This window comes from Danio rerio, chromosome 17, assembly GCF_049306965.1.
Source record: "Danio rerio strain Tuebingen ecotype United States chromosome 17, GRCz12tu, whole genome shotgun sequence".
Taxonomy (NCBI): Eukaryota; Metazoa; Chordata; class Actinopteri; order Cypriniformes; family Danionidae; genus Danio; species Danio rerio.
Window position 1 is genome coordinate 11,868,692 of NC_133192.1, and position 13,174 is coordinate 11,881,865.

The window sequence follows — 13,174 nt, forward strand, 5'->3', positions numbered from 1 at the left end:
GAATTGAATAAACTAAATTGGCTGTAGTGTATGAGTGTGAATGAGAGTGTATGGTGTTTCCCAGTATTGGGTTGCAGCTAGAAGCACATCCGCTGCGTAAAACATGCTGGATAAGTTTTTCGGTTTATTCTACTGTGGTGACCCCAGATTAATAAAGGGACTAAGTCGAAGGAAAAGGAAAGAATGAATACACAACTGACTCATGACAAAAGCACTTTGAAGCAGAATTTCTTAAATTATTCATTTTCTTTTCGGCTTATTCGCTTTATTAATCTGGGGTCGCCACAGCGGAATGAACCGCCAACTTATCCAGAATATGTTTTGCACAGCGGATGCCCTTCCAGCAGCAACCCATCACTGGGAAACATCCATACACACTCATTCACACACATACTGTACACTACGGACAATTTTAGCTTAACCAATTCACCTATAATGCATGTTTTTTGGACTTGTGGGGAAGACCGGAGCACCCTAAGGAAACCCACTCGAACACTGGGAGAAGGCAGAATTAATTGCAAGTTGTTTTTCCTTACCGAACATTATTGATCTACTTATTCAACATCCCAAAACAGACTGAGGAGGGAACAGCGTTCACACGTACTCATCACATAGTGAGGAAGACTACGCTGTACGACATGGACATCGACCCCACGCGGAAGTATGCTGTTATTGGCTGTCAGGATCGCAGCATCAGGTTTGTTTTCTTGGTTTTCTGATCCTTTTTTTCCAATAAATATTTTATCATTATTATTATTGTTATTATTATTATTAGTAGTAGTGTAAATAATTATTATTATTATTTGTGGTGTAAATATTTATTATTATTATTATTATTAGTGGTTTAAATAATAATAATTATTATTATTAGTGGTGTATATATTTATTATTATTAGTGTTCTAAATATTAATTATTATTATTAATGGTCTAAATATTTATTATTATTAGTGGTGTAAATATTTATTATTATTATTAGTGGTGTAAATATTATTATTAGTGGTGTAAATATTTATTATTATTATTAGTGGTGTAAATATTATTATTAGTGGTGTAAATATTTATTATTATTATTGTTATTATTATTATTATTATTATTGTAAGTATTTATTATTATTATTATTATTATTAGTGGTGTAAATATTTATTGTTAGTGGTGTAAAAATTAATTATTATTATTGGTGTAAATATTTTTTATTATTATTATTGGTGGTGTTGTAAATATTTATTATTATTATTAGTGGTGTAAATATTTATTATTATTATTGGTGGTGTTGTAAATATGTATTATTATTATTATTAGTGGTGTAAATATTTATTATTATTATTGGTGGTGGTGTAAATATTTATTATTATTATTATTAGTGGTGTAAATATTTATTATTATTTTTGTTGGTGTAAATATTTATTACTATTATTATTATTATTATTATTATTATTAGTGGTGTAAATATTTATTATTATTATTAGTGGTGTAAATATTTATTATTATTATTATTATTATTATTATTATTATTATTATTATTATTATTAGTGGTATCTACTACTACTTCTACTACTATAACTGCTAACACCAACACCACTGTTACTACCTCTACTACTACTACTACTACTACATAATTAATGTTTCTTACTGCTAAAGCCCAATTTATACTTAAGTTGGCAAAACTTTCTTTTATGTTGCAAGTATACTGTATATGGCCCTAGATTGACTCCATAACCACGCCACCTTAGTTTATATATTGCAAAACAGAATTTTTGGCTGCAATGCGACCTGAATGTATAATTGTGTCAAGCACCGGACACAATACAGAATGAGGTGAACCGGTTGTGTCTAATGATTTTGTCTGGTCATGTGTCTCAGACAGCACAGACAGGCTGACTCCGAGTATGTTTGTGCTTGTGGCCTACAACATGCTAAATACCACTGGATTAACCAGTCAAGCCTCTAATTCCATCCTACTGTTAAAACACCTGAGTGATAATCTGACAACGCTGAGAGCTTGGCTACTGATGACTGTATGCCCTCTCAGATGTGGACGATAACACTTGTTTATACAATCATAAGCTCATAAACTGTCAGGGCACTGTCAAAATAAAGTTTTCAAATCATATTCATGTACATAAAGATACAAAAGCAGGTGTAACAAACACATCAGCTAAATAACAGACTGGAAATTCCAGGAATACAGGCTCAGCTAGCAGATGCATTAGGGCAGCATATTACTACTTTTTTTGCTCAAAATTTTAGTTTTTGTTTGCAAAACTTTCTTTTATGTTGCAAGTATATATGGCCCTAGATTCCATACACGGTGGCTCAGTGGTTAGCACTGTCACCTTGCAGCAAGAAGGTCACTGGTTCAAGCCTCAGTTGGCATTTCTGCAACCCGGGCTCATTGTGGAAACGTAGTCCCGCGGACGTTTCTGGAGACCGCGGAATACGTCCCGGCGGGTATGTACAGCTGCAGTTTTTGTTTTTGCGAATCCGCGAGAGGCCGCTGTTGTGCGCTTTTTCGCATCTCAGACGCCTCTCGCGAGTGCAGTTCGTGCCCGCGCTGTTCACGCGTGAACCCACCAGAGGCCGCTGTCTGACTGACCGGATGATTGACTGCACGACCGGCCAATTGGCTGACCCGCCCTCCTCCCTCCCTGAACCCAACCAATTTTACTGATCGACCCGCCCGCCCGCTCGCTTCCCTAAACCCGAGCAACAGTTTACAAAAAGCCGTCCAAAAAAAAATAAAAGCCCTGATTTTTTTTTTCTACCACGTTTTCGGATTTCGGCGCCTTCTCACCCTGTTACGAAACTCGTTCACTTAATTTTTGGGATTCTTTTTTTGTCTTACCTGATTGCTGGAACCGCTCTTCCCCGGACTCGAAACCGATCGGCGTGGTCGACTCCTCTTTGCATCTCGAGCCTGCCGACGTACACGGTGAGCTGAGTGGACAAACTGGTTGCAGCGGGGAAGCCCTCCACAAGGAGGTAAGCGGTCGGCCGGCCGGCAAGCGTGATAGGGAACAGCGTCACACCGCCCCGCAGCGTTCGCTTGAAAAAAATAAACGCGGCCGTACATACCTGCCGGGACGTATTCCGCTGTCTCCAGAAACGTCTGCAGGACTACGTTTTCAGAATAAGCTTGAGTTGCATTTCTGTGTGGAGTTTGCATGTTCTCCCTGTGTTGCCATTGGTTTTCTCCGGGTGCTCCGGTTTCCCCTACAGTCCAAAGACATGCGGTATAGGTGAATTGGATGAACTAAATTGGCCATAGTTTATAAGTGTGTGTGCGCGAATGAGTATGTATGGGGGTTTCCCATTACTCGATTGCTGCTAGAAGGGCATCCGCTGCGTAAACATATGCTGGAATAGTTGGCGGTTCATTCCGCTGTGGAGACCTCTGAAATAGAGACTAAACTGAAGCTGGTGAGATCTGCTCTAATGCCGACTGTATCATTTTCAAGTTCTGTTCATTATTTTACAGCGTTGGCACTCTTTTCCTCATTGTTTTTAGCAAGTCCCACACAAAAGGGCAACATTAGGAAGGAACCAGCAGAGCGCATGACTTGCAACTGTTTTTCTTTGTTCATTCAAACGACAAGAGCAAATTTATTCTGCACCGTGGGCAAGAAAAATGCCAGGAATGCCGTGTATAATACAGCCGTCCATTTAATGGCTTTGTCTCATTCTCACTGGAAGCAGCATCTTTTCTGTGCTGTTCGATGCAGCTGCAATGAATGATCCTAAAAGAAGGCGTCCCGACCCATACAAATATATCAATAGAGTCAATGGTCAGTGCTGTCGGCCTGTGTACTGGAGCTCATTCAAGGTTTTCAATGCCTCTAATGGACACAGACGCGTTTTGTTTTCTGCTGTAAGTCATGTGGAGCCTGAGGGGTCATTGGTTTGGTTCTGCTCCTCCCAAAACTGGCGCTCTGCTTGTTTAATCTGCTGGAGAAAGAATAGCAAAAGATGATGGCATGACGCTGCAGCGCCTCCATGTGGCTGGAAAAGAAACAGGCCAAATACTGTACAATTCTGCAACACTTGCCAAGGAAGAATAATTAATTTAATAATTAATAATTAATTAATAATTTAATTTCCAAATGATTCACTTTTGGATATTTGTTGTACCTCATAAATACATTTTTCCATTCATTCATACATCTTCTTTTCAGCTTAGTCCCTTTATCAATATAGGGTCGCCACATCGAATAAATCACTATCTTATCCAGCATACGTTTTATGCAGTGAGTGCCCTTCAAGCAGCAACCCATCACTGGGATTCACCCATTCGCTCTCATTCTCATTTATTTTAGTCTATTTATTTTGTTTATTTAGTTATTATTTATTTCGTCTATGTTATTAGTTAGTCACACACACACATGCACGGGCACACGCACAAAGTATTATTTAAATCTGAAAAAATAGCAAAATAGGATTTAAACATCTTATTTAATTAGAAATGATCGTTTAATTTTTATAGCTTATTTAGTTATTTTAAAATGTTATTTATTTACAATGAATTAAATGAATTAAAAAGAAATAATTTTACGTCATATATTAAGTTTTTAGTTATGTCCACAGATTTTTTACAAAATTACTAAATGAGTAATTTTCATGTAGTCTCAATTTTTTTTTTCCGTAGCTTTAATGATAAAAGCATAATGATTTCTGTTCTCTGTTAACTGCAGGATCTTTAACATCGGCAATGGCAAACAGAAGAAGGTCTACAAGGGATCCCAAGGGGAGGACGGGACCGTTATCAAGGTAAACAGACCTTGAATTTCTTCAGACACTGCTTTTAACATCAGACGCACAGGTATTGATCCATCTGAATGTGGTCATCAGGTTCAGACAGATCCATCTGGTCTCTATGTTGCCACAAGCTGCTCAGACAAAAACATCAGCATCTTCGACTTCTACACTGGAGAATGTGTGGCCACCATGTTCGGCCATTCTGGTGAGATCCTGTAAAAGACAGTAATGCTCCATCTGATATAAGTAAATCTCCACAAATTCAATCTAAATTAAGCACAAATTGAAGTGTTTGTTTTTTTTTTGTACACTTTTAGAGGTTGTAACGGGAATGAAGTTTACTAATGACTGCAGACATCTGATAACTGTGTCTGGAGACAGGTGGGTTTTTGCGAATCATATTTCTCAGTTGAAGAATCAATTATTGTATCCACCATATCTCGGTCACCATATCTCGATGGTAAATATGTCTGTGCTGTGTGTGTTTAGCTGTATCTTTGTGTGGCGGCTCTCTCCTGAGTTGACCATCAATATGAGACAACGGCTCTCAGACCTGAAGCAGAACAGCAGACCTGTACAGAAGACTCCTCCAAACAAACAACACACACTTAGGTATGAAACCAGTCACACTCTTTACCCAGCTAGCTTTGTGTGTGTGTGTGTGTGTGTGTGTGTGTATGTGTGTGTGTGTGTGTTTAAATGAAGTCTATTAGATGTCTAAACATAGACGTCATGGCTAAAATGAGGCTAAATTTGGGCTTTCAGTGAAAATCTTACGGAACAGAAGTTAAACAATAGACTAGTCATCAAATGAACAGGAATGAATGGCTATAGTTGACGCAGTTGCGCAGTAGGTAGTGCTGTGCTTCACAGCAAGAAGGTTGCTGATTCGAGCCTCAGCTGGGTCAGTTGGCGTTTCTGTGTGGACTTTGCATGTTCTTCCCGCGTTTGCGTGGGTTTCCTCTGGGTGCTGTGGTTTCCAGTCTAACAAAGTGACTTGTACTGACAATTTCATTCATTTTCCTTCGGCTTAGTCTCTATTTCAGAGGTCACCACAGCGGAATCAACCGCCAACTATTCCAGCATATGTTTCACCTGTAACATATGTAACATGTCATTCCACCCGCAACCAAGTACTGGGAAACACCCATACACTCTCACATTCCACACACACTCATACACTACTATGGCTAATTTCAATTCTCCTATACTGCATATCTTTGGACTGTGGGGGAAACCGAAGCACCCGGAGGAAACCCACACCAACACCACACAGAAATGCCAACTGACCCAGCCGGGACTTGAACCTGTGACCTTTTTGCTGTGAGGCGACAGTGCTAACCACTGAGCCATCGTGCCACCCTATTGATGTTTTAGTAGTTTGAAATCTTATAATGCTTCAGAAAGAATATATAGAGAATTAAGTCTGTAAAATGGCAGAAAATGCAGTTCATTACAAGGTTTTTGTAGCGCAATATACAAGACCAACACAGACAATATTTCACATTAAACTATTAAAAATGTTTAGAAAAGTCACGTGTGCTGTCAAATGGATGAAGATCTTTTCTTTAATTGCTGGTGTTTTTTGTAATTGCGTGTGTTTTCTTCAACTGCAGCACGTTAAACTCTCTCGGCCCCCATATAAATAGCAATGGACTACACTGTAATAAATTATCCGTAAATTAGCAGTTTTCCGTATTTTGTAATTCATGTTTTATTTGTTTTCTCCATTTATTTATGTTTTTGAATTGCATTATGGGACTTTGATCTTTCTTCGAGCAATATTTAACCTTGAGAAGTTCGAAAAAGTGACTTTTATAAACATTTTCAATAGTTTAAAGTGATATATTAGCCCCTTTCACACAGTGATACCGGTAAATATCTGGAAAATTTCCGGAAAGACTTTACCGGTATATACAAAAAAGCGCTGTTCACACAGGCGAGGACGTTACCGAAATTTTCCGGAAAAGAGCATTCACACATCCATTCCAAAATACCGGTAAATTCTGACATCATTCACCACAAATGAGCTTTAAACGGCTGCGCTTGTATTTGCAAACATTTGACTAAATTACAAACTCTGTGGATGATCAATATTGTGAACAACTTTCGCTGGATCACTTTCGCATGTCGAGATGTTCATAATATGTGCGTGTGAAGGCGCTCACAGGTTGTTTCACAAGCACACGCAAAGCTTGAAGGTAAACAAACAACGGCTTATCATAAGCATCTCATCGATGATTATTTACACAGTTGCCATTAAGAAGAACATATAAACGTGATCTGACTAACTTCTAGCAGCTAAATGTGTCTGAAAAAATTTTCAAAGGCTTTTATCCTCACAAACCGCGCGGACGTAAATGCGTCTGACTGTTGTGATTGGCTAAAGCAGACGTCTCACGTCAGCACGTTCTAGACGTGCACGCGCTTATTACGGGAATCTTCCTTCTGCATTCACACAGCGCAGCATTCCGGCATTTTGCCGGTAATGTTACAACTTCTCTTTCCGGAAAATAGCCAGAACGAATTTACCGGTATTTTCAATAAGGACCGGAAAATTGAAAGGTTGTATGTGTGAAAGGGGCTATTGTCTGTGTTGGTCTTGTATATTGCGCTACAAAAACCTTGTAATAAACTGCATTTTCTGCCATCTTACAGACTTAATTCTCTATATATTCTTTCTGATGCATTATAATATTTCAAACTACTAAAATGTAAAACTTATAAAATTTCTTAAAATGTAAACTTAATTTGCTGGCGTTTTGTAATTGCATGCGTTTTCGTAAAGGGCACATATGGTGAAAAATCTACCACAAATGCATCAAATACTCATTGTTAAAGTTCTTACAGTAGTATTTCTCACAAACGCGACGTGAGATCTGCTTCCTTCATGTCTGTCTGTGTCTGAAGCAGTCGAGGGAGGAGGCTCGCTGACAGGCACGTGGGAACGGTGAGCGTGAACGACTGTCCTTAAAGGCGCAATTTACAAAAACCGCTACCTGATGGTTAAAGCTATAAAATAGAAACTTGTAAAAGGTAAGGTATAAAAAATCTGATGGGTGTTTTAAGCTGAAACTTTACAGACATATTCTGGAGACACAAAAGGGGTAACCTAGGTGCCCTTTAAATTGCAGCACATTAAGCTCTCTCGACCACCTTAACCCTTTTTTTTAATTCACTTCAAATGTTGACTACTGTAGACTTAAATATTGCTAGATGACCATTCGATTTTCACTTACAGCCCACATTTAGGTTAGTTTTATCAAGCCAAGTTTAGACATCTATGAGACTTCTTTTAAGCACAAAAAATGTTTGGACGTCTATTAGACGTCTTTTTAAACGCAAAATTACTTGTGTAGTCATTTGTTAACTCCTACAACTCAAATAGTGATTTCATACTGTGCTTTTTGTGGTTTGTGTCAGTGCAAGGAAAGAAATCCACAGCGCCCCAGTCATTGGCACCATGTCGTCTGACAGCGACAAAGATGTGGAAGAGGAAGAAGGCATTGAGGAGGAAGATGAGATGTTCCCTCACTTATCATCGGGCAGCAGTGCTGGTGAGGACACAGGTAACACACTCATACAAAACTGGTTTGGCTTGTTATTATATATTCAGCTCTTTTGGTTTGAGGTTGGTCACGTTGTGTTTTTTTATAAGGCGAGACTGTGCAAATGTTTATTTGAAGCTTTGTGAGCTGTTAACATTGACGCTTGTTTCTTGTTGAAAGGATCTTCTGAAGAAAAGCACAATAGTCTCAACTCCCACATGAAGAAGGTAAGAACGATCATCTTACATCATTCTAGTTTCAATTTTCTCACCCAACTAGTGCTTATTAAAGGGATGGTTTACCCAAAATTTAATGATCTATTCTCCTTCATGTGATTTTAATGTTTCTTTCTTCGATTGAACTCAAAAGAAGATATTTTGATGAATGCTGGTTGCTTGTAATCATTCCTAAGTATAACCACTGAAGTCAATGCAAAGACTATAAAATACACAAGATGTGTCAGTCGTATTTTAGTTTTGAATGGGAAAAAGTGTAACGATCAATATGGCGAATGAAGCCCCGCCTTATAGGAGCCAATCAGCAATCGCTACAGACTGAGGATTCTCTGGGCTCAGACACGACACTCTTTAATATTTAAATGCAAAAACCTTTGATTGCATTTTTGGCTGTTTGTTTTTTTATTGTGCTGTTTTTATTTAAGTATGATTCAGGGAAACCTCTGAGCTCCTTTGCGTTGATGTTTGTTATACGTTCATAGACATAGAACGATTATAGAATCAAATCTATAGTCTACCAGATCAACATCCGTGAGTGAAGTGAGTAATGTTGGTTTTACCCGTACTCAATATTGGTCTCATGTCTAACTCATGTGCACACACACAAACACACACCCTGTGGGCACGTACTGTACGACTGACCAAAACTAAAACAATAACCAACCAAAACCAGCCAGATGATCAATTAATCTAACCTAACCCAATAACCAAAAAAACTAGCCCAATGACCAGTCAAAACTAGCCCAAAACTAAACCAATAACCAACAAAAACTAGCCCAATGACCAGTCAAAACTAGCCCAAAACTAAACCAATAACCAACCAAAACTAGCCCAATGACCAGTCAAAACTAGCCCAAAACTAAACCAATAACCAACAAAAACTAGCCCAATGACCAGTCAAAACTAGCCCAAAACTAAACCAATAACCAACCAAAACTAGCCCAATGACCAGTCAAAACTAGCCCAAAACTAAACCAATAACCAACCAAAACTAGCCCAATGACCAGTCAAAACTAGCCCAAAACTAAACCAATAACCAACCAAAACTAGCCCAATGACCAGTCAAAAGTAGCCCAAAACTAAACCAAAAACCAACCAAAACTTGCCCAATGACCAGTCAAAACTAGACCAAAACTAAACCAAAAACCAACCAAAACTAGCCCAAAACTAAACTATTCACCAACCAAAACTAGCCCAAAACTAAACCAACTAAACCTTACACAATGGCTAACCAAAACTAAACCAATAACCAACCTAAACTAGCCCTATGACCAATCAAATCTAGCCCAATAACCAACCAAAACTAGCTCAACCATAACAGTGAACCACAACTAGCCAAATAACCAACCACAACTAAACCAATAACCAACCAAAACTATCCCAATAACAAACTAAAACCCACCCACTGACCAATCAAAACTAGCACAATGACTAATCAAAACTAGCTCAAAACTTGCCCAATGACCAGTCAAAACTAGACCAAAACTAAACCAATAACCAACCAAAACTAGCCCAAAACTAAACTATTCACCAACCAAAACTAGCCCAAAACTAAACCAACTAAACCTTACACAATGGCTAACCAAAACTAAACCAATAACCAACCTAAACTAGCCCTATGACCAATCAAATCTAGCCCAATAACCAACCAAAACTAGCTCAACCATAACAGTGAACCACAACTAGCCAAATAACCAACCACAACTAAACCAATAACCAACCAAAACTATCCCAATAACAAACTAAAACCCACCCACTGACCAATCAAAACTAGCACAATGACTAATCAAAACTAGCTCAAAACTAGACCAATGACCAATCAAATCTAGCCCAATAACCATCCAAAACTATTTCAAAAGCTGACCAAAATTAAACCAATAACCATCCATTACTAGCCCAATGACCAATCAAAACTAAACCAATAACCAATCTAAAACTAACCCAATGGGCAATCAAAACCGGCCCAAAACAATACCAATAACCAACCTAAACTAGACCAATAACCAACCAACACTAGCCTATTGGCCAATCAAAGTAGCCCGATAATATCAAAAATGAAAACATAAATTTCAGCACTGTATGCACCATACTTCATTGAAAAGATAGTAGTAGTGTATGTCTGGCTCGGACCAGATGTGAGTGTCTCCAGATTTTGTGTAATTCGAACACTTAGAAATTAATTTTTTTTTTTTGTTGGTGATTCATAATATCAAATTTAATCGTAAGATTGGTGAGCAATTTTGGAGAATTTGATGTTTCCCCATTCAAACAGAACAGCCGAGAGGTGTTTCAAAGATGGCCGCCGACTTGCCTTAAAGGGACTTTGGTCAATAGGAGACAGCTACTAGCATTTTTTTAACAGAAGAATTTAACTCAAATAGGTTTTGAAAAGAGTGACTGAGGACAGATTTTAAATGTTTGGGTGAACAATCCCTTTAACGTACTGTTTGTTTCTTTTCAGCAATCCAGCAGCTCTGAACATGAGAGTTCAGGTTCACGGCCGAGACGGCGCTGGTCCAGGCGAATGGGCAGTATCGATCTGAAAGTCAAATCCATGTTGGACCTGAGACAGCTGGAGTCTTTCGCCATGCCCCTGTTCCCCAGCAAATCCCATGATGCTCCGAAAAACCCTCCAGCACCTAAGAATCAAGATCTCGGTAGCACCATCAGTTTGCAGACCCTCGCTGCATGGGTGAGACACAGAAGTATTCAAACAATGGCTATTACTTTATGTGAAAACTAACAAGCAATACTGGCTTTTTGTATCTTTTATATACAGTTGAAGTCAAAATTATTCGCCCTCCTGTGAATTTCCTTTCTTTCTCAAATATTCCCCAAAAGATATTTTTAACAGACCAAGGAATTTTTTCACAGTATTATTTTCTATCATATTTTTTTCTTCTGGAGAAAATTTGTTTGATTTCAGCTAGAATAAAAGCAGATTTACATTTTTTAAAAACCATTTTAAGCTCAATATTATTAGCCCCCTTAAGCAATGTTTTTTTTTTTTTCTCGATAGTCTACAGAACAAACTATTATGTTTACAAATGTGGAAAATGGGGACAAAAATATACAGGGGGGCTAATAATTTAGGAGGCCTAATAATTCTGACTTCAACTGTATCTAATGTGATGTGTGTCCAGTATAGTCTGTCAGAACTAGATTAAATAATCCTGAATGGTCTCCACTTTGGAGTTTAGACTGACCACCCTCAGTTTGTTTTTGCTTGAAATTTTAGGGTATATTTTATGAACCTGCAAAAATTGTAAGAAAATAAATGAATAAATATATATGTAAATTAAAAAATAAATAAATGTAACAAATGGAACCATACATTTATTAAACATAAATAAGGTAATATATAACATAATATAAAACAAATATATAGTATTTTTTATTAAATTGATTCCTAAATTATTATTTTTACTTTCATTCATTTATTATTTTCTACTTTTATTTTTCATTTATATATATATTTTTTCCTTTTAAACATTTCTTAATTATTTTTTTATGCATTTGCTTGTACATCTCTTTACTGAAAAGTAAAAAAGTAGCCCAAGTTAAATTAATTACATTTATTAATTAATTTGCCATTTGTGCACGTTTGGTCCTCCATAGAATGTGAAATGCTTGATGCTATAAAATAAACTGGCATAAAATAAGGTGGAAACTTCGCATATTTTCTGTGACGGTTTAAAAAGATAACAAAGACATTTTGTCTCCCTTTGTATCTTTCCTATAGATGCCTGAAGAGAATGGACAAACACGTCCTCATTACATCCAGCTGCCTCCTCAAACCCCAGAGACTGAGGTGCTGTATCCTGAAGGATGTGAAGACCAAAGCAGTCTTGCCGGCAGGTGGGTTTCATTAGGCACAAACCTGCACTATTTAAAAGCATTATCCACCCAAATAACGTTCGAGGTTACAGAAGTAACCCTTCGTTCCCCGAGGAGGGGAACGGAAGTGCCATGAATGGGAGGATTCGGATCAGAAGCCGCTTATCTGGAGAGTATTGAACGGGCCAATGAATGAAATTAATTGGCAGCGTAAGCTTGCGCAGGTGTGTGACATCTGCAATCATCTCAGCATATAAGCACACCTGAAGCCAGCAGACGCCATCCTTTTAAGCTGAAGAGACTTTCAAACAGCTAAGGGACAGTCATTATGGCGACGGAATATGGCACTTCCGTTCCCCTCCTCGGGGAACGAAGGGTTACTTCTGTAACCTCGAACGTTCCCCTTCGGTTGGGGAACTTCAGTGCCATGAATGGGAGAATATGGAAAGCGCCATAATGACTGCACCTTACCAACACCCCCGATGAGGAGATAGTCAAGCAAGCGTGACGCACCCACATCATGGGGGGCGCGGTCCTCCAACGTGTCCCTGGCCCTAATTTATCCTACTTCAACAGAAGTTTTACGGATTTAGATATATTTTTTGGGAAGTCGTGAGCATCTAGATAATTCTAGGAAATACGACAGTACGTTGGGAAGCGTGCAATCCCGATAGGGAGGACGCTGCGGAGGCCATCCGTTACCCAAGGGGGGGATAGATGGCAGAATTTACCTATGGACTAGCCCTAAAAAGGGGGAGTACGCATAGCAAGAGTGGTTAGCGGAGAGGGAAGACACGGGTCC

The 13,174-nt window shown here is 38.3% G+C and overlaps 2 protein-coding genes across 14 annotated transcripts in view; one reads left to right on the forward strand and one right to left on the reverse strand.

Annotated features, from left to right (window-relative positions):
* The window catches only part of mapkbp1 (mitogen-activated protein kinase binding protein 1), a 111,730-nt gene that overhangs the window by 82,127 nt on the left and 16,429 nt on the right, over positions 1-13,174 (forward strand). For 5 of the 10 annotated variants that reach the window (XM_073928196.1, XM_009292858.5, XM_073928199.1 and 2 more), the window contains 9 exons: positions 576-697; positions 4,688-4,763; positions 4,845-4,956; positions 5,069-5,132; positions 5,241-5,363; positions 8,175-8,320; positions 8,480-8,526; positions 10,997-11,227; positions 12,278-12,393. In XM_073928196.1, coding sequence (XP_073784297.1) covers positions 576-697; positions 4,688-4,763; positions 4,845-4,956; positions 5,069-5,132; positions 5,241-5,363; positions 8,175-8,320; positions 8,480-8,526; positions 10,997-11,227; positions 12,278-12,393 — 1,037 coding nt within the window. The remainder of the gene's footprint in view (positions 1-575; positions 698-4,687; positions 4,764-4,844; positions 4,957-5,068; positions 5,133-5,240; positions 5,364-8,174; positions 8,321-8,479; positions 8,527-10,996; positions 11,228-12,277; positions 12,394-13,174) is intronic. The other 5 variants (XM_073928198.1, XM_021467301.3, XM_073928200.1 and 2 more) reach the window with 1 other exon arrangement.
* jmjd7 (jumonji domain containing 7) overlaps positions 3,557-13,174 on the reverse strand; it is a 59,368-nt gene continuing 49,750 nt past the window's right edge. Inside the window, exons 9-10 of one of the 4 annotated variants that reach the window (XR_011006885.2) lie at positions 4,774-4,964; positions 3,557-3,941 (exon numbers count right to left, since the gene is read on the reverse strand). The gene's annotated coding sequence lies outside the window, so the exon portion shown is untranslated. Of the gene's footprint in view, positions 3,945-4,635; positions 4,965-13,174 lie in introns of those variants that run through there. The other 3 variants (XR_012392708.1, XM_073927222.1, XR_012392711.1) reach the window with 3 other exon arrangements.